Source organism: Eutrigla gurnardus, assembly GCF_963514095.1.
Source record: "Eutrigla gurnardus genome assembly, chromosome: 5".
Classification (NCBI taxonomy): domain Eukaryota; kingdom Metazoa; phylum Chordata; class Actinopteri; order Perciformes; family Triglidae; genus Eutrigla; species Eutrigla gurnardus.
The window spans coordinates 1,388,631-1,408,114 of record NC_139919.1 but is presented as its reverse complement, the minus strand read 5'-3'; the positions used below and the strand labels follow the sequence as shown (position 1 = coordinate 1,408,114).

At 43.2% G+C, this 19,484-nt stretch overlaps 1 protein-coding gene across 3 annotated transcripts in view; it reads left to right on the top strand.

Annotated features, from left to right (window-relative positions):
• The window catches only part of abhd18 (abhydrolase domain containing 18), an 85,149-nt gene that overhangs the window by 58,262 nt on the left and 7,403 nt on the right, over window positions 1–19,484 (top strand). For 2 of the 3 annotated variants that reach the window (XM_084009564.1, XM_084009563.1), the window contains 2 exons: window positions 637–773; window positions 16,862–17,024. In XM_084009564.1, the coding sequence (XP_083865690.1) occupies window positions 637–773; window positions 16,862–17,024 (300 nt within the window). The remainder of the gene's footprint in view (window positions 1–636; window positions 774–16,861; window positions 17,025–19,484) is intronic. The other variant, XR_014597132.1, reaches the window with a different exon arrangement.

Below are 19,484 nucleotides of genomic sequence, written 5' to 3'. Positions count from 1 at the left end.
TGATGTGCTGTTTTTTATTAATTATATCGATAATCCTATTAATATCAATAATTCTACTGATATTAATAATTATCTATTATTAACCGAATCTGCTCCTGCTAGTTCCCCAACTAGCCTAGCTGCTAGTCTATCGTAACATCGTAGCTGCTCGATACATTGCTACACCTAGTCTGGACTAGTTTCGGTACTAATATGAGGTACTATTGTAGAGCTCTGGGTGATCACAGACCGATACAATATTTGTTTGCTCCATTTGTGATTCAGCAACGTCAGGACAACAGTGACCACAGCAGAAGAAAATCAACCCTGATATCTCGAGTGACTCGGTGTCATGTGAATTTGTCACTTAAGTTGAAATATTTCAACTTAATACTACTACTGCTATTGTTAATACTACTATTACTGTTAATACTAGTAATACAATTAAACTGAATTGAACATGTACAGTTTATGCAACTTTGAAGATGGGGATGTTGTTACAGGGCATTATCAAATTAGAATTACAAATAAATCTGACAAAGGGATTTTTTGACTAATTCTCACACATTTCACAAAATGTGTTTGAATGCAGAGATCATATTTACTTATATATTGTTATCACATTCAAATCTTTTTTGTTGTTGTTGTTTTTCTTAGAAGCCTTGATGCAAACAACACACTGCATGGGAAGAAGAGGGATTTAGCCAAATGCTGTCGGCCATCATTACATAGAGAGTCTATAAGCTTCATGAAGCGAGTGATGGATGAATGTACACATATGGCCAACTTCTCCGGTAAGTTTAATGGTGCAGACAGATTTACAAACAATGTTTCTAATATAACATAACAGGACAGATGACAGCAACTATCCAAATTAGGGCTGTTGAAATGCACTTCGGGAATCAAAAATAATTCGAATAGTAAAAAAAATCTGTACAATTTGAATGCTGAAGTCAGTATGCGTTTTTTTTTTCTTTTTCTTTTTTTTTTTTAGAAACTTGTTTTCTAACATTAGCTAATCTCGCCCTCCTCGTCTTGGCCTACCCGCATAAACAGATGCTTTTGACACATGAAGTCTGATGAACAATAACGTTTTCTGAATCTCAATCTCACTATCAGAAACAGCTACGGACACACGCGGAGATAACCGCGAGGCAGCACTCTATGAAATGAAACAAAGATATGGGCTGTGGTGGAATAGTCTACTTTGCTTAGGAAGGTTCCTAACTGAAGAAGTGACCCGGAAGTAAACAAGTGGCCGCCATGATAAGAGCCGTTCGGATTCTCTAAATGCAAAGGAAAGGAGCTCCAATGCGTTCCTTTCAGAGCTCCTTTAGCATAGGATGCAACGGACCTTCCTATATGAAAGGAAAGGAGATTACACCGACCCACAATTCTTTGTGAGAGCAACATTTAAAGTGCCCACACCTCGGCTATTCATGAAAACAAACGATATGTGCATTTGCATATTTAACAATGACTTTCATGCAGACATATAGTAATTGGAATTGTGTTGATAAATGTGTTTGGACAGTGATAATAATTTAATAGTATTTTTATTTATTTCAATCATGTTACAAACTTAACAAAAACGAAACTAAAACCACAAATGAAATGTAAATACAGCAAACGGTCAAACAGGAAGGAGGAGCTGCTGGACCTGAAGCCGGTCAGTGAACCAGCTGTTTATAAAACCAACAACGTGGGGAGAAGTGGACGATGCGCTTTTTGTAGTCCATTATTGTAGTTTCTCCAAGGTAGACGCACGTCAATCACCGGTGCCGATCATCAGCTGTCAATCATCAGCAGCATTTTAATGACGTAGCTTAGTGAAAGTCCAGTCGGATTCTCTGAGCAACGCGGTCGACCTTTCCTAAATCCTTTTGAGTTCTCTTTTCAACTTTCCTCGACCCCGTGACGTTTTCCACAGAGATCAAGCAAAAGGAGTTAGGAATAGGAGTTAGGACCTTATTTTTTGACTATTCGACTGCAACCTCGGACGGAGCTCTAGAAGCGTTGACGTCATGACAAAGATGTATTCATGCCGCTTACTGCTAGCTAGATCGACTGGCGTCTCCATTCGCTGATTGTTCTGGAACGAGACCAACAGCAGGATGTACATGAGAAAGTGAAAGTAGAGCTGATGGTGAGACGAGGAGGGCGTAGCCATGGCAACGGGGACACGGCGTCCCCAGGAGAACTGCACTGTGGTTGTTTTACTTTCTTCATTATTACTTATCTAGAAAGCTGTCACCTGTTGGTAATTCAATATATTTATATATAGGACCTTTATCTATAACACTATTATATATATAATAGTGTTATAGAGGAACATTGACAGCTCTGATCCAAACACTGTAACAGGGCCGCCTTTATCAAAAAGCACACCTTCAAACGGCTTCAAAGACGTGTACTGAAGAAATATATGCTGTGTTGCAACATAGATGTTCTGTGTTTGGACTCGACAGTGGCAGAGTGCAACACAGCCATGTTTGCTCCCAGCTACCTGTGGTTCCACCAGCCTGTACACCACAGGATTGCTCAGTAACAATCTCATCACACAGCAAAATAAAGCTGTGGATCGTAGCTTAAAGAACAAAGTTTAGGCAGACCAGGCTCTAGGGTTCCATCTGCAATTGGTGTATGTAGTAATATCAGTAGTACTATTATTAACAGTAGTAGTAGTATTAACATCCATCCATCCATTTTCTACCGCTTATCCTGTATTCAGGGTCACGGGGGGGCTGGAGCCGATCCCAGCTGTCATTGGGCGAAGGCAGGGTACACCCTGGACAGGACGCCAGTCCATCACAGGGCCAGTAGTATTAACAGAAGAAGTACTATTAGCAGTAGTAGTAATATTAATGGCAGTAGTAATATCAACAGTAGTAGTTGTAATATTAACAGTAGTAGTAGTATTAACGGTAGTACACTCTTAGAAATAAGGGTTCCAATAGGGTTCTTTCACAAGGGCTGAGGTTCTACCTGGAACCATTTGCTTCTGAAAAACCCTTTAGATTAGATTAGATTAGAAAACTTTATTGATCCCCAAGGGGAAACTGCTTTGCCACGCAATAAAAACACAAACATCCACATAACAAACAATACAAACATTACCATACCATTGCACAAAACTTATCAACATGATTGGATACTTCATACAACAGAGTAGGCTGCTCAAAGCAAGTGATTTAAATTGATATTAATATAGGCAAGGATAAATAAATAAATATAAGAAAAATATACACCTCCAGAAGATTAAAAAACTTTCCCGAAGAAAGGGTTTTTCAAGGGTTCTTGGTAACACTAATGGTTCCAGTAAGAACCATTTTGATCGAGAGAACCCTTTAAAACCCCTCTCCTGAATGAAAGGTTTTAAAAGGGTTCTTGGTAACGCTAAGGGTTCCAGTAAGAACTATTTTGATCCAGAGAACCGTTTCTGGAAGAAAGTGTTTTTCAGGGATTGTTGAAAGCATGGGTATAAGATCCTGTGTCACTAGGGACATACTTCCTGATAACACTTACCAATAATGGTGCAAAATACAATTCCTTGTGACTACTGATACAAATACTTTTCATATCCATTTTTTTGTTTATTTGTTCTTCTCCAGATCCTGTTGATCAAACTGCAACATAATTGCCCATCTTGGGATTTGAACACCTGCCACCCAGTCTAAAGTCACTGGCAGTAGTGACTGAGCTAACCTGCTAGGTGGGTGGAGTCATCAGGTCCACCATACTAGTCTATCACCTTACACATTCTGGATCCTACAAATAATGGCAGTCCTGAAACTGAAATGTTCTGTTACCAATTTATTTTCACAACCATTAATTATAAGAAAGCAAGACCTTCATCAGCCAATCTTGTTGACCCAGGCAAAGATTAGCTGTGACTGGGATTTTAACCCCCACCCTCCAAATCTAAAGTCTGTACCATTACCCACTGAGCTATCCAGCAGAATGTGTAGATCAGGGCCTCCTCTGACTCGCCACACTCACTCACACAGCCAGGTTGACAGTTCCTTCATGTCAGTGGTCAGACAGAAGGAGCTGATCATGTGTCTGTTTAGCTCTGTCTGTACAAAGTGTGACTTCTGCTTTTGACAGATATAATACCTTGCTGATTGCACTTCCAGACAATTAGCTCAGTTGGCTAGGAGCTGGTTCTTGGTGCCAGACGATGTGGGTTCAAGCCCCAGCAAGGGTGATAATGGTAATACATCAAAATACCTGGTAGTCATTGTGTAACAAATGTACAAAATTTTAGAGTCATGGTAGATGATGTTGGACAAAAACATATCAGAATTTTTATCCCAAAAACTGATTTTTATTTATTTATTTTTATTTTTTTACAGTTTTTTCAAATCTGCCTGCGCGACAGTGAATGGCTTACTCAATTTGTGAAGCCACAGTTGAGTTGCCATTTGCCAATTAGCTTAGTGTGATAGACAATGGTCTTTGGTTCCAGAAATTGTGGATTTCAGCCTCAACTGGTGCAAAATGTGCAACATTACAATGTCAACTGTCTTGCCTTCCTATTCTCCTGTTTGTTGCTCAGACTTTTAAATTGCCAAAAATAGTCCGGACCCGACCCGTTGCTGCGTAGCAGCTATAATTGTGTTTATTTTTTAAAGTTTAGTTACACTACTCCCTTCTTCAGGAGGAAATTGACACACAGCAAAGAAGCAGCCAGGGGAATTGAACCCTGGGTCCCTACAGCAAGGATATAACCCCTCTTTCTGGGGCATCTAAGTGAGCTATACTACTCACTGGACAAAGGCTTTTGAAAGTTTGTTACAAGTCACGTGATCTAGAGATACAGTTTGAAGTTGTGAGTTCAAGGCCTGGTTGATGAAGAGTGACCATGTTAATGCCTACAGAGATGGTGTGTGGATTAGTGACAGACAATTAAACACTTATTTTACAGACAATTTTACTCATGTATTTGTCTCCTCCTCATACTTTTCCATGATCGGCCTCATCCCATGGCTGCTGTACCCTGCTTACTGGCTTAGTCAAGTTGTGAAGCTGCACAAAAGTTCAGTGATAAAGAAAGGTCTTTGATGTCAGAGGCCAAGCCTTAACTGATGAAAAAATCATATTGTAATGCTGACTTTGGGGCTACTACATCAGGGTTTGTTGATGCCGGGAATTGAACCTTGATCTCCCAGGGGAAAGGGACAGGTTTGGTGTGTTGGGCCTGCGAGCTGGCCCAATGGTGGCTGTCATGTGTGAGTTAAGAGCTGGTTGCCCCATGGATTGCAACATTTAGTCTGGTCTTCACCCTCTACAAACCAGGTGTGACATACCAATAGTGATTACTGTGAACAGAACAGAACAAAGAAGAACAGAAGAGAGAGAGAACAGAAGAAACTTCAGAGAATCAAGGTGAGCTAAATATAATATCTTATTTCAGCATGCTTGACCCTAGCTGAGGACTTTTACGGTGAAACGTGGACTAAGCATTTGTTTCTTGTTATGTTTTGTTCGTTTGCTTGCTTGTTTGTTTTCTTGTAGAAATGACTTACACAGCTTGGACGAAAGCCGAAGTGTGCCATTGGCTTGAAAAAGAGGGTTTTGCTGAGATTTCCATTATTGTTACAATACGTAACATTTTGAGTACTTGTTACATAACACTGAAAAGTTTTTTAACATTATTTAAATCAATGTGAAAACTTTGTGGGGTTCCCTCACTTTCTCATGATTCTGTTCCACTGTCACAATTACTACGAACAGTATGTACTCTGATTCCTTTCATTGGACCATGCATTATTTTATTGTTTGTAGATAGCTTACAATAAGGCGAAGTAAGTGCACCTTGGATTGATGGAACTCAAACTCTTTTTTGTCTCCCCGTTCTGCCATGTCACCATTGCTGGAGATTACACAGATCCACGACTGAGGACAGCATGATGTGTCTGGCCTGTCATCCAGACACATCATGCGTGATTCCACTGGACCTATGCTAACTTTTGACCTGTTCTCCCCTGAGACATACATATCCTGTTCTGTTGGACTATCTTTAAATAAATGTTTTTCTCATTCAAATGTTTTGAATGTTTGTTCAATGTCAACATGATACATGACCACGATATAATATGAACTAAACTGATCTTTAAAATACAATATGGTTCTTAATAGAACCCTTAGAAGACAAGACGGTTATTTGTGAAAACCTTTGAAAAGGGATGTTTTTAGAACCCCCTGTGTGAGGTCTACTTGGAACCCTTGAAACATGAAAGGGTTCTTAGTGGAACTCCCTGTGTGGGTTCTAGACATAACCCTTGACAAATGAAAGGGTTTTTAGTGGAACTCCCTGTGTGGGTTCTAGATAAAACCCTTGAAAAATGAAAGGGTTCTTAGTGGAACTCCCTGTGTGGGTTCTAGACGTAACCCTTGAAAAATGAAAGGGTTCTTAGTGGAACTCCCTGTGTGGGTTCTAGATGCAACCCTTGAAATATGAAAGGGTTCTTAGTGGAACTCCTTGTGTGGGTTCTAGACGTAACCCTTGAAAAATGAAAGGGTTCTTAGTGGAACTCCCTGTGCAGGTTCTAGATGAAACCCTTGAAATATGAAAGGGTTCTTAGTGGAACTCCCTGCGTGGGTTCTTTGTAGAACCTCTCATGGGGCGTTCTGGGTGGAACCTTACACACACAGTTCTAGGTATAACCCTTTATGTGGGGTTCTCTGTAGAACCTTCCAAAAGGGTTCCAGGTGGAACCTTTATAAAAGGTTCTACCTGTAGCCAAAAAGGGTTCTCCTTTGAGGACAAGCCGAAGAACCTTATATGGTTCTACTTAGCACTTTTATTTCTAAGAGTGTAGTAGTATTAACAGTAGTAGTACTATTAGCAGTAGTAGTAGTATCAACAGTAGTAGTAGTATCAACAGTAGTGGAATTAACAGTAGCAGTAGTATTAACAGTAGTAGTAGTGTTAACAGAAATAGTACTATTAGCAGTAGTAGTACTATTAGCAGTAGTAGTAGTATCAACAGTAGTAGTAGTATCAACAGTAGTGGAATTAACAGTAGCAGTAGTATTAACAGTAGTAGTAATGTTAACAGTAGTAGTAATAGTAGTGTGGTTTCTGATGATGGGGTGGGTGTGGTCTCTGATGATGGGGTGGTTGTGGTCTCTGATGATGGGGTGGGCATTAGGCGCGTTTCGAATCATGCATGCGCATGCATTTGCCTCGCAAAACCAGGCATTCTGGGAAAAAAACGTCACAAATGCTGGTGAAAGCTTCCCTATGCGACATGTCACATGACTTTAAAAACTTGCGGTATCTCCAGGGTACCTCCCTCCGCATGCTTTTCTGTGCAGATGGTCTCAAATAAGCGCGGACATAAGACACTCCCCTCAACGTTGCCCTAGTTGGTTAGAATTACCACGTGGTATTTCCCACGTGAGAAAATTCCTCAGCCTCCGTCAACGGGGAGTTCAAATGCCTCGGCTCGAATTCGTCAGCGACGAAGAAAGCCAGCGCCACTGGGCAGGCCATATTCTTTGTGCAAAGTCCGTGAAGTTTCCCCTGGCTTGACAGTTTTTGTTATGTATATAATTATTAATAAAGTTAAAAAAAATAAATTAAGTGCACCTGTGTCCGACTTGACGTGGTGGGAACTTGACGTGTTTATGACGAGTTCCGGCGGATCCTCTCAAGTCTCGTGCATGCATCAGGGATGCAAACTTGTCACCTTTCGGCGAAATTCGCCGTTTTTGTTCCGAAAAAGGTCATTTGTGTGATTCATGGAGATCTGCAATAAAAATATTTCGGGGGGGGGGGGCGTCCAAGTAATCAGCGAACGCAAGCTGTCATAAATATTTATTCCAAGCTTGTTCGTTTGGCCAACCCGTGTAATCATGTCATCTTCGGGTCTGAAGCTGCCTTGATGCCGTACTAGACAGGAGTGACGTTGGTACGCTTCAAAAACGTCATGGTACAGACACACCAACTCCGGCAGCGACGCAACAGACCGTCGAACGCACCGGCGAGTGGGCAGTTCTGTGTTCAAGTTGGATCAATTGGATAGACGTCCTGCGAAGTGGGCGGGACTTGAGTTTTGCTCTGCCGTTTCCAACATGGCGGCCGGGCCACAAACGATCTCATTTTACAGTTAAACTACACGTTAAAGCATGTTTCTGAAAACATTTGAGGCGGGAAATGTGTAGTGCAGTAACAGAATCTGGATTCATATTTGATCAACACTGCCTAGTTTGATAGTTTGAACGAACTTTCTGGAGCCGGCGGCACTGCGTTGGACGGACGGCATTTGCATAAAGTTCAATCCATCGAACTTTATGCAAATTCACGTACGGCGACAGGGCCGTCAACTCGATGTGCCGTATCCATCATGCGGAGCTCCTGCTCTACATAGACAATGAATGGGATCCGTTGACTTGACGTCTGCTGCCGGAGTTGGTGTGTCTGTAGGCTAACGTGCTAATGTCAGACAGTTCGCTGACATACGCATCGCAAATCACAACCATTTTTACTGGTTACAATAACGGTGTTATCGGATAGTACAGTGTCTATTTCTCAGGAACCTTTGAAAAATCTAAGCGAGAAAACAACGTTAAATGTACCTACCATACCTTCACATTAAAAAAAAAAACCTAAAATAAATGATTGAAAATCAACGGAGCAAAGGCTTACTCTGATATCGATGTAATGTTAGCGAATGAGGGGTGAGAAGCCCCCTACCTCCCCTTGCTAATATTTATTCCGTTCGTCCAGAGTCAAATCTATTCCTGAGGTTCCAAATATTTTCAAAGCAGTTTGTCTTTCAATGTGAGGAGTCGATCGAGTTATTTTATGTTCCGTCGTTTGAAGCAAACCTTTTAGCCCTGGCATTGGTCTCCCATTATTTATACCTTCACTGGAAGGGAAGTCCATTTTCCAGGCTCTCGCCAGCCCCCTTCAGTGAGGCAGAGGAATAACATTGAAGCATATGCAATATATATATATATGTGTGTGTATATATATATATTGTGTGTGTGTATATATATATATATATATATATATATATATATATATATATATATATTCCGCGAGGGGGTTTGGGTCCTTGTCACCTTTTTCATCCCTGATGAGTTTGCACCCCTGGCATGCATAAGCGCAAATGCATGCGATCCGAAACGCAGCCAATAGGTGCGTTTCGAATCATGCATGCGCATGCATTTGCCTCGCAAAACCATGCATTCTTGGAAAAAAACGTCACAAAAGCTGGTGATAACTTCCCTTTGCGACATGTCACATGGCTTTAAAAACTTGCGGGATCTCCAGGGTACCTCCCTCCGCATGCTTTTCTGTGCAGTTGGTCTCAAATAAGTGCGGACATAAGACACTCCCCTCAACGTTGCCCTAGTTGGTTAGAATTACCACGTGGTATTTCCCACGTGAGAAAATTCCTCAGCCTCCGTCAACAAGGGGAGTTCAAATGCCTCGGATCGAATTCGTCAGCGATCGCATGCATTTGCGCCTATGCATGCACGAGACTTGAGAGGATCCGCCGGAACTCGTCATAAACACGTCAAGTTCCCACCACGTCAAGTCGGACACAGGTGCACTTCACGGACCTTTTTTTATTTATTTCAACTTTATTAATAATTATATACATAACAAAAACTATCGAGCCAGGGGAAACTTCACGGACCTTGCACAAAGAATATGGCCTGCCGAGTGGCGCTGGCTTTCGAATTTGAGCCGAGGCATTTGAACTCCCATTGTTGATGGAGGCTGAGGAATTTTCTCACGTGGGAAATACCACGTGATAATTCTAACCAACTAGGGCAACGCTGAGGGGAGTGTCTTATGTCCGCACTTATTTGAGACCATCTGCACAGAAAAGAATGCAGAGGGAGGTACCCTGGAGATACGGCGAGTTTTTAAAGTCATGTGACATGTCGCAAAGGGAAGTTATCACCAGCATTTGTGACGTTTTTTTCCCAGAATGCCTGGTTTTGCGAGGCAAATGCATGCGCATGCATGATTCGAAACGCGCCTATTGTCTCTGATGATGGGGGTGGGTGTGGTCTCTGGTGATGGGGGTGGGCGTGGTCTCTGATGATTGGGGTGGGCGTGGTCTCTGATGATGGGGTGGGCGTGGTCTCTGATGATGGGGTGGGCGTGGTCTCTGATGATGGGGGTGGGGGTGGTTTCTGATGATGGGGGTGGGTGTGGTCTCTGATGATGGGGGTGGGTGTGGTCTCTGTTGATTTAGATGTGGTCTCCGATGATGGGGGTGGGTGTGGTCTCTGATGATGGGGTGGCTGTGGTCTCCGATGATGGGGTGGCTGTGGTCTCCGATGATGGGGTGGGTGTGGTCTCTGATGATGGGGTGGGTGTGGTTTCTGATGATGGGGGTTGGTGTGGTCTCTGATGATGGGGGTGGGTGTGGTCTCTGTTGATTGGGACGTGGTCTCCGACAATGGGGGTAAGGGTGCGCGTGGTCTCCGATGATGGGGTGGGCGTGGTCTCCGATGATGGAGTGGGCGTGCTCTCTGATGATTGGGGTGTGGTCTCTGATGATGGGGGTGGGTGTGGTCTCTCATGATGGGGTGGGGGTGGTTTCTGATGATGGGGTGGGGGTGGTTTCTGATGATGGGGGTGGGTGTGGTCTCTGATGATGGGGGTGGGTGTGGTCTCTGTTGATTGGGACGTGGTCTCTGACAATGGGGGTAAGGGTGCGCGTGGTCTCCGATGATGGGGTGGGCGTGGTCTCCGATGATGGAGTGGGCGTGCTCTCTGATGATTGGGGTGTGGTCTCTGATGATGGGGGTGGGTGTGGTCTCTCATGATGGGGTGGGGGTGGTTTCTGATGATGGGGTGGGGGTGGTTTCTGATGATGGGGGTGGGTGTGGTCTCTGATGATGGGGTGGGTGTGGTCTCTGATGATGGGGTGGGGGTGGTTTCTGATGATTGGGGTGGGTGTGGTCTCTGATGATTGGGGTGGGCGTGGTGTCTGATGATTGGGGTGGGCGTGGTGTCTGATGATGGGGTGGGTGTGGTCTCTGATAATTGGGATGGATGTGGTCTCTGATGATTGGGGTGTGGTATCTGATGATGGGGTGGGTGTGGTCTCTGATGATGGGGGTGGGTGTGGTCTCTGATGTTTGGGGTGGGTGTGGTCTCTGATGTGGACTCTGCTGTGGTAGATGCATTGCAGAGAGGGCAGTTGGGTCCTGGTCCCTTCTCTGCAGGTGCAGTAGTGTTGCCATACCACACGGGGATGCAGCTGGTCAGGGCACTCTCAACGATGCAGCTGTAGAAGTTGCTATGGATCCTTGGCGACATGCCAAACTTCTTCAGCCTCCTCAGAAAGTACAGCTGCTGTTGGGCCCTCCTAACCAGCTTAGTGGTGTTTAGTCCAAGTGAGGTCTTCACTGATGTGGATGCCCAGGTATTTAAAGCTGCTCACCCTCTCTACTTCAGGCTCCTGGATGTTCAGTGGCTGATGAGGTGACCTCTTCTTCCTCATGTCCACTGTCATCTTCTTGGTCTTGTCTGTGATGAGAGTGAGGTTGAGGGAATAATGAAGGACAGCAGCGTCTGAGGTGGAACTGTTGGAACGCGAGGCATACTGTAGGGGTCCAGGGTGGTTCAGTATGTTGCTCTGAATGTGGGCCAGCACCACTCATACACACCCTTCACTGATATTTCTGTGTTTTCTTTATTTTGCACTATGTCAGACAACCTTTTAAAATTGTTATTGAGGTTGTTTATTGTTCTCTGGCCTCCTTCAATTTTTTGTGTCGTGACAACCCTAGATGCTGTTACGTTGTGTGAGATGCCCTTGTGTTGTGGTGAATTTTGTGGTGTCACCGTACACTGACACTGTCAAGCCAAGCATTTGCACATTCACGTCTGTATTTCTGCATCGGTTTCCTTTCAATGGTGCTTCATTTTGCTTCTATCTGTAGTGTGAACAAGGTTCTAGACACAAAAACATGGGAAATACTGAAGCAACCCTTTAAGCTTCCGTCAATTTGATTTAATATTGGGCTATTAAGTTCTGTACGCATTGTCTTTAAATTATTTATGAGGCTGGACAACTATTTCTCCATCTCGCCCTTGGCATTTTGTGTTGTTTTTGAGTGTTACACAATCACCTGCTTAATGTGTCATACCTCAGTTCTCAACATCCTTATCTGTTGATTCTGTCATTTCAACTCATTTTATGTTATTTGCAAGTGTCCGCTTTCTTATATAAAGATTTGTAAAACTCTCAAAAAGGGAGTCTGCATGTGGGGAGTCTGCATGTTCCCCGTGTAAGCCTGGGTTCTCTCCGGGTTCTCCGGCTTCCTCCCACAGTCCAAAGACGTGCAGGATGGACCTGTCTGTCTCTACATGTCAGCCCTGTGATAGACTGGTTACCTGTCTGTCTCTACGAGTCAGCCCTGTGATAGACTGGTTACCTGTCTGTCTCTACGAGTCAGCCCTGTGATAGACTGGTTACCTGTCTGTCTCTACATGTCGGCCCTGTGATAGCCTGGTTACCTGTCTGTCTCTACATGTCAGCCCTGAGATTGACTGGTTACCTGTCTGTCTCTACATGTCAGCCCTGAAATTGACTAGTTACCTGTCTGTCTCTACATGTCAGCCCTGTGATAGACTGGTTACCTGTCTGTCTCTACATGTCAGCCCTGTGATAGACTGGTTACCTGTCTGTCTCTACATGTCAGCCCTGTGATAGACTGCCAACCTGTCCAGGCTGAACCCTGCCTACGCCCAATGTCAGCCCTGAATACAGGATAGGTGGTAGATGATGGATGGATGGATATTGATTCCAGATTGGCCCTATGAGCCACATAGGGTACTGGTTCCAGTGATGCTAAAAACCAAACACATCTTATGGGACCTTTGCAAGAAAGTACTTGGATGGGGGGGATGCTATATTTTCACACATTGCATTGAAGTGGACAAAATGATCGCTGGAGCTCCACCTACTGGAAGACTCGATGTTTGTGGACTTGGGAAAACTGACTCCTGCTCAGCTACACCTTTTTTAAGACCAAGTGAAGCTGGTTATGGAAAAGGTACCAATGTTGCTGTTGACAAACACCTATGCACAGCTGTGTAATTTCTTTAAATGCTTGGTTGCCTTAAAGGTAATTACACTTCCATTCATCAGCTGGAGTTAACGGCAACAGTAGTAGCAGCAGAAGTTGCTGCTTGACATGGTGCTTTGGAGTGATAGTACTTAGTGCCAAAGTAGGCCTACATCAAACATAAGAAATATCGATTCCCAACAGGGTCTCAGACATCCTTCACATATCTCATTAAGCTTAGTTGAGATATGTAAACACCTGATACAACCCTACCGATCTTGCTTTCAGGGGAGCAGAGTCATTCTTCAAGGATTCAGAATGCATCGAGGTCCACACTTCCTCATGCTTCAAGAGTTTGTTGCCTAACTCAGCATCAGCAATTTCAGAAGTGAACCAAAGTGGTTTTGTGCCTGGAGACATCTGCCATTCAGCGATATAACTATGAGCTAAACCATTAAGTACTCTAAAGGTGGGATGAGTAATATTGTAAAATCAGTTCTAAACCTTGCTGGTAACCAGTGAAAATCGTGATTCGAGCTTGACTTCTAGTATTTTAAAAGCAGGCGCAAGTGATGCAGTAGAGCAGATAGCTAATGGCGAGCTAATTGTGACGGCCATAACAACTGTTAATCAAAATGGCCACACCCTCAATTAAGCCTTCTCATAATTGACGCTGGTCATATTGAAATTCACCCCTGTACAGTCATGAACGGGGATAGTACCTAGTTGCTGAACCTAAATGTGAGAACACAGAAACTGAGACCTGGTCTGAGTTCCAAAAAAGTATTTTATTTGCCTTACTAAGGATAACTTTAATGTCAGCAGAGTCCTTGTTGTCAGCTGAGCAGATCAAAAGGGCCAAGGAACCGGGTCAGGTGGTCCAGAAAAACCACGGTGGTGAGGGTGTAGGTCCAGAGCAGGTTTCCAGGAAACACAGAGTGGGGCGGAGGCAGGAGGCTGATCAGGAGTTGTGGAGGTAAAGGAATAGACAGCAAAGAGTTAACTGAGAGCTTAATCAAGTACGATCTGTCTTCAGGCTGCAGCAAGACTAACTGGAGTAGTTAGGTCTAAGATCTGGTGCCGAGGTGGAGTCGGAGCCCAGTAGATATAGGTATAGTGATTGCTGTTGCAGCCGGTCCCACACCTGATCCCAATACACACACACACAAACACACACACATAAGGCAAGGCAAGGCAACTTTATTTGTATAGCACATTTCATACACAAGGCAGACTCAAAGTGCTTCACATCATACAACAAAGTAAATAGAAGAATTAAAAGAAAATAAAGGCAAATTTAAAAATGCATAAAGAAAAGGAGAATAAAAACATATTTGCAATAATTAAAAACAGTGCAGACATTAAAAGATTTAGCAGAAAGCTATAGTGAACATAAAAGTCTAGTTTTAAAAGTGGTCAGAGTTGGGGCAAGTCTTACATCTTCAGGAAGTTTATTCCAGCTATTTGTTGCATAGTGACTAAATGATGCTCTCCCGTGATTGTTGTTTACTCTGGGAATCACTAACAGATTGGTCTCAGATGATCTTAGTGGTCTAGAAGGCTTATGTAGTGGGAGCATATCAGTGATATACTTCGGTCCTAGACCATGTAGTGATTTATATGTGAGCAGGACATGAGCTCTGACATACAGGGAGCCAATGTAAGGATTTAAGAATTGGTGTAATGTCCTCACATTTTTTGCTTTTTGTAAGAACTCTAACAGCAGCGTTCTGAACAAGCTGTAGCTGCCTGACAGTTTTTTTCAGAAGACCTGCAAGGAGACCATTACAGTAGTCTAGCCTACTAGTAATAAAGGCATGTACAAGTTTTTCTAAGTCTTAAGCTGACATGAGCCCTCTAAGTCTTGCTACATTTTTTAGGTGATAGTAGGCTGATTTTGTTACTGATTTAACGTGACTGTCAAAATGTAAATCAGAATCCATAATAACCCCAAGATTTCTGGCTTTGTTTGAGGTTTTCAGGGACAGAGAGTGAAGGTGTTGAATTACTTTAAACCTTTCTTTTTTAGCACCAAAAACAATTATCTCAGTTTTGTCCTCATTTAGTTGTAGGAAGTTTGGGACTCCACACGTTACATTGGTAGGTTCTGATACAAAGTCGCCAATGGAAACAAAGTAGATAATCCTATCTTGTAGATATGACTTGAACCAGCTTAAGACTGTGCCTGAGAGCCCCACCCACTTGTCCAACCTGTCCAAAAGTATTGAGTGGTCGACAGTGTCAAATGCAGCACTGAGGTCTAATAGCATTAATATTGAAGTTTTGCCAGAGTCTGTGTTAAGACGGATGTCATTTACAACTTTAATAAGGGCCGTCTCGGTGCTATGAAAAGGTTGAAATCCTGACTGGAAGTTGTTGTGGCAGCCAGTTGAAGCCAGGAAGTGATTTAGTTGTTGACAACTTTCTCAATTATTTTACTTATGAAGGGTAGATTTGAAATTGGTCTGTAGTTGTTGATAATAGAGGCATCTAGGCTCCGCTTTTTTAGAAGAGGTTTAATGACTGCAGTTTTGCAGGCCTTTGGGAAATTGCCTGATTGAATGGAGTTATTAACTATTTGCAATATGTCTATTGATAGGCAGTCAAAAACATTCTTAAAAAAGTTGGTAGGTAAAGCATCAAGGCAGCAGGTGGATGATTTTAGATTTGTCACCGTTTCCACTAGAGTTTTAGAGTCTATGGCATTAAAGCTTGCCATCATTGCTGTGTTACTTTTGCCTGAACAGGGTGGTGATCCAACTTTTGTGATCCAGTGATCCAACTGTGATCCAACGTCACAAAAACATCAGAAACATGGAGACCTTTTGTGATAATCAGGTCCAGGGTGTGTCCCTTACAATGAGTAGCCTCTTTCACATGTTGAGAAAGGTCAAATGTGTCTAGAATATTAAAAAGTTATTTTGCACCCTTGTCATTCAAATCATCAATATGAAAATTAAAGTCACCGGTTATAACTAGGCAGTCAAAATCAGTGGAGATGCTAGACAATAATTCAGTAAAATCATCGAAAAAATGTGATGAATATTTAGGTGGCCTGTAAATAATTAACAGGAGAACTCTGGGAGAGCATTTCAGCACAGCACAAAGATATTCGAATGATGGAAAAACACCAAGTGACATCTGTTTCCCCTGAAATGTATTTTTAAATATAGCAGCAACCCCTCCACCTCTTTTCCCAGATCTACAAACATCAATAAAATTATAGTTGGGGGGTGCTGTCTCGATCAGAATGCTTGCACTGTTATTTTGTTCTAGCCATGTTTCAGTTAAAAACATAAAATCAAGTTTAGAAGTGGTAATAAAATCATTGACTAAAAATGATTTGTTATTAAGAGACCTAACATTTAGCAGACCCATCCTGATGGTGTTATTGACAGGCTTTGAGGTTGACTTTGATTTTGAGAGAACAGGAATGAGATTGACACCAATGAATAAAATGATTAAACAATTTTTTTAACTTGCATGCAAAACATCCTGACTGAAAACTGAAAACTGTCATGTGATGTTCAAGGTCCAGGACAGGAGGGCTCTTCAAACCACCTAGCACATCATTGGTATCATCTACCAGCATCAGTGATATTGGTGACAAGAGGTGCCTGCACAGAGCTCAAAGATATAAAAAGACAGAACCATCCAGACACAGCCTGTTTACCCTACTGCATTCTGGGAACAGATACACAAGTATCATCTGATAGAGACTCCATTCACCTCCATGCTGTGGCAATACATCAACTGTATAACGTTATAAAACTATGTCCCAATGGCAGCATGTCTACTCACATAAACCAGGTTTGTTCTTGTCCCTGTCTAGTTCCTGTAGACACCAGTCTCATCATTGTGGTCCAGGCCAAAGAGGATGCCTACGTTCCTCGTACAGGGGTTCTCAGTCTGCAAGAGATCTGGCCGGGATGTGAAGTCAGATATCTAAATGGAGGACACATCAGCGCATACCTGTTTAAGCAGAACATCTTCAGGTAAACTACTGATCAAAGGATATCAGAAGATACACTATATTGCCAAAAGTATTCACTCACCCATCCAAATAATTGAAAAAAATCAGGTGTTCCAATCACTTCCATGGCGATCAGCTGCATCCAAGCCATACATCAACAAGTGCAATCCAAAGCGTCTCTAGAGCAGTGGAGACATTCTCTGGAGTGACCAATCATGCTTCTCCATCTGGCAATCTGATGGACGAGTCTGGGTTTGGCAGTTGCCAGGACAACGGTCCTTGTCTGACTGCATTGTGCCACGTGTAAAGTTTGGTGGAGGGGGATTACGGTGTGGGGTTGTTTTTCAGGAGCTTGGCTTGGCCCCTTAGTTCCAGTGAAAGGAACTCTGAATGCTTCAGCATACCAAGACATGTTGGACAATTCCATGCTCCCAACTTTGTGGAAGAGTTTGGGGATGGCCCCTTCCTGTTCCAACATGACTGTGCACCAGTGCACAAAGCAAGGTCCATGGATGAGAGAGTTTGGTGTGGATGAACTTGACTGGTCTGCACTGAGTCCTGACCTCAACCCTCAATCTTTGGGATGAATTAGAGTGGAGACTGAGAGCCAGGCCTTCCCGTCCAACATCAGTGTGTGACCTCACAAATACGCTTCTGGAAGAATGGTCAAAAAGTCCCATAACCACACTCCTAAACCTTCCAGAAGGGGGGTGGACCGACATCATATTAAACCCTATGGATTACGAATGGGATGTCACTTAAATTCATATGCGAGTCAGGTGAGTGAATACTTTTGGCAAAATAGTGAATGTGTGCTCAAGTATCAGCTGATCTCATCTACTTTCCAGGGGAGGAGCAGTTCATCTCCAACGAACCTATTTTAGGATAACTTCAGACTCACAAAATGAACAAAAGACTTGCAACTCGACTTTAACTTTACTACTTGTGACTGCACTTGAACTAAACATAATACTTGGAATGACTTGATACCCCCTTAGCCCAAAGGACTCGGTGAAGCCGGAGGAAAAGTTGTCTTTTTTTTTTTTAAGAGAAGAGACACAGAAGATATCTGGGATTATCACGCGAGACATAAAAACACATGCAACAGGCCTGCTTCAGTTCGGCTACTTGAGCAGACATCAGTGTGGCGAACCAATGAGCAACAGTCGCTCGCCTTTATATTGAAATGTGTGTTCTTCTCTCAACCACCTTCCGTTTCAAATGAAACGCTCTCATTCAACACTGAATTGCTCCACCATGATCTGGCGATCGTGGTGGACCTGTCTAACTGCACCTTAACTTTACAGAACTCAAGTCAGCCCAGTGTGTCGCCCTCTGGTGAAACACTATTGTTCCTGCCAAGTTGGAAAAGCACCCTTTAAAGGAAAACACCACCGCATTTCCATACTGAACTATGTTCTGCTCCGATCTTAGACGAGGTGATACATACCTCCCTCTCCTCTGTGCGTGCACTCAATGGCTCTTGCGCGCACTCCGCGCAGCGCTAATTTGCTAGCATGTAGCTTGTCCCAGTATATTCCTTAGGATCCAAAGGGGGGTGAAGTTAGAAGCGACCAAGCACTTCCACGTTGTCCCTATTTAAATACGGTTACGTGAGTAGTTACACGACCCAAGTTTGGTTACACAAAATGAAACATGCCAATTTTTCTAAGCGGATAACAAGGATAACTATATAGTATGGCGGAATAACAACTGGAAGCACTTCGACGTCGGCGCAGTAATATCATCACTCAAAACATGACGGAACTATATACCTTCTGCTTGTTTTCACAACCCTGTACGATGCACGTTATAACCATGATGTTTGATTGTTCACAAACTATCTTACTACAACCTGATGCTTCCTCAACTGTGCACAAACTACTACAGGTAGTGCAGGCGACGGCGTGCAGGTCACGTAGGTTCTATTGACGGAAGTAAGAGGGGGAGGGGAGTGATGATATTACTGCGCCAACGTCGAAGTGCTTCCAGTTGTTATTCAGTAGTTATCCTTGTTATCCGCTTAGAAAAATTGGCATGTTTCATCTTGTGTAACCAAACTTGAGTCGTGTAACTACTCATGTAACCGTATTTAAATAGGGACAACGTGGAAGTGCTTGGTCGCTTCTAACTTCACCCCCCTTTGGATCCTAAGGAATATACTGGGACAAGCTACATGCTAGCAAATTAGCGCTGCGCGGAGTGCGCGCAAGAGTCATTGAGTGCGCGCACAGAGGAGAGGGAGGTATGTATCACCTCGTCTTAGATCAGAGCAGAACATAGTTCAGTATGGAAATGCGGTGGTGTTTTCCTTTAATCTCCAGCAATGATGTAAAGTCCATCAGGGTGATGCAGCTGGGCGAGAACTATGCCAACATAGAATCTGGTGGACTATAGACAGCAGTGATGATCATGACAGTCTGTTGGCAGGTAGACAGGTCTGCAGATGACTGTCTGTCTTCCAAGTTAGGAGAGCAGTCAG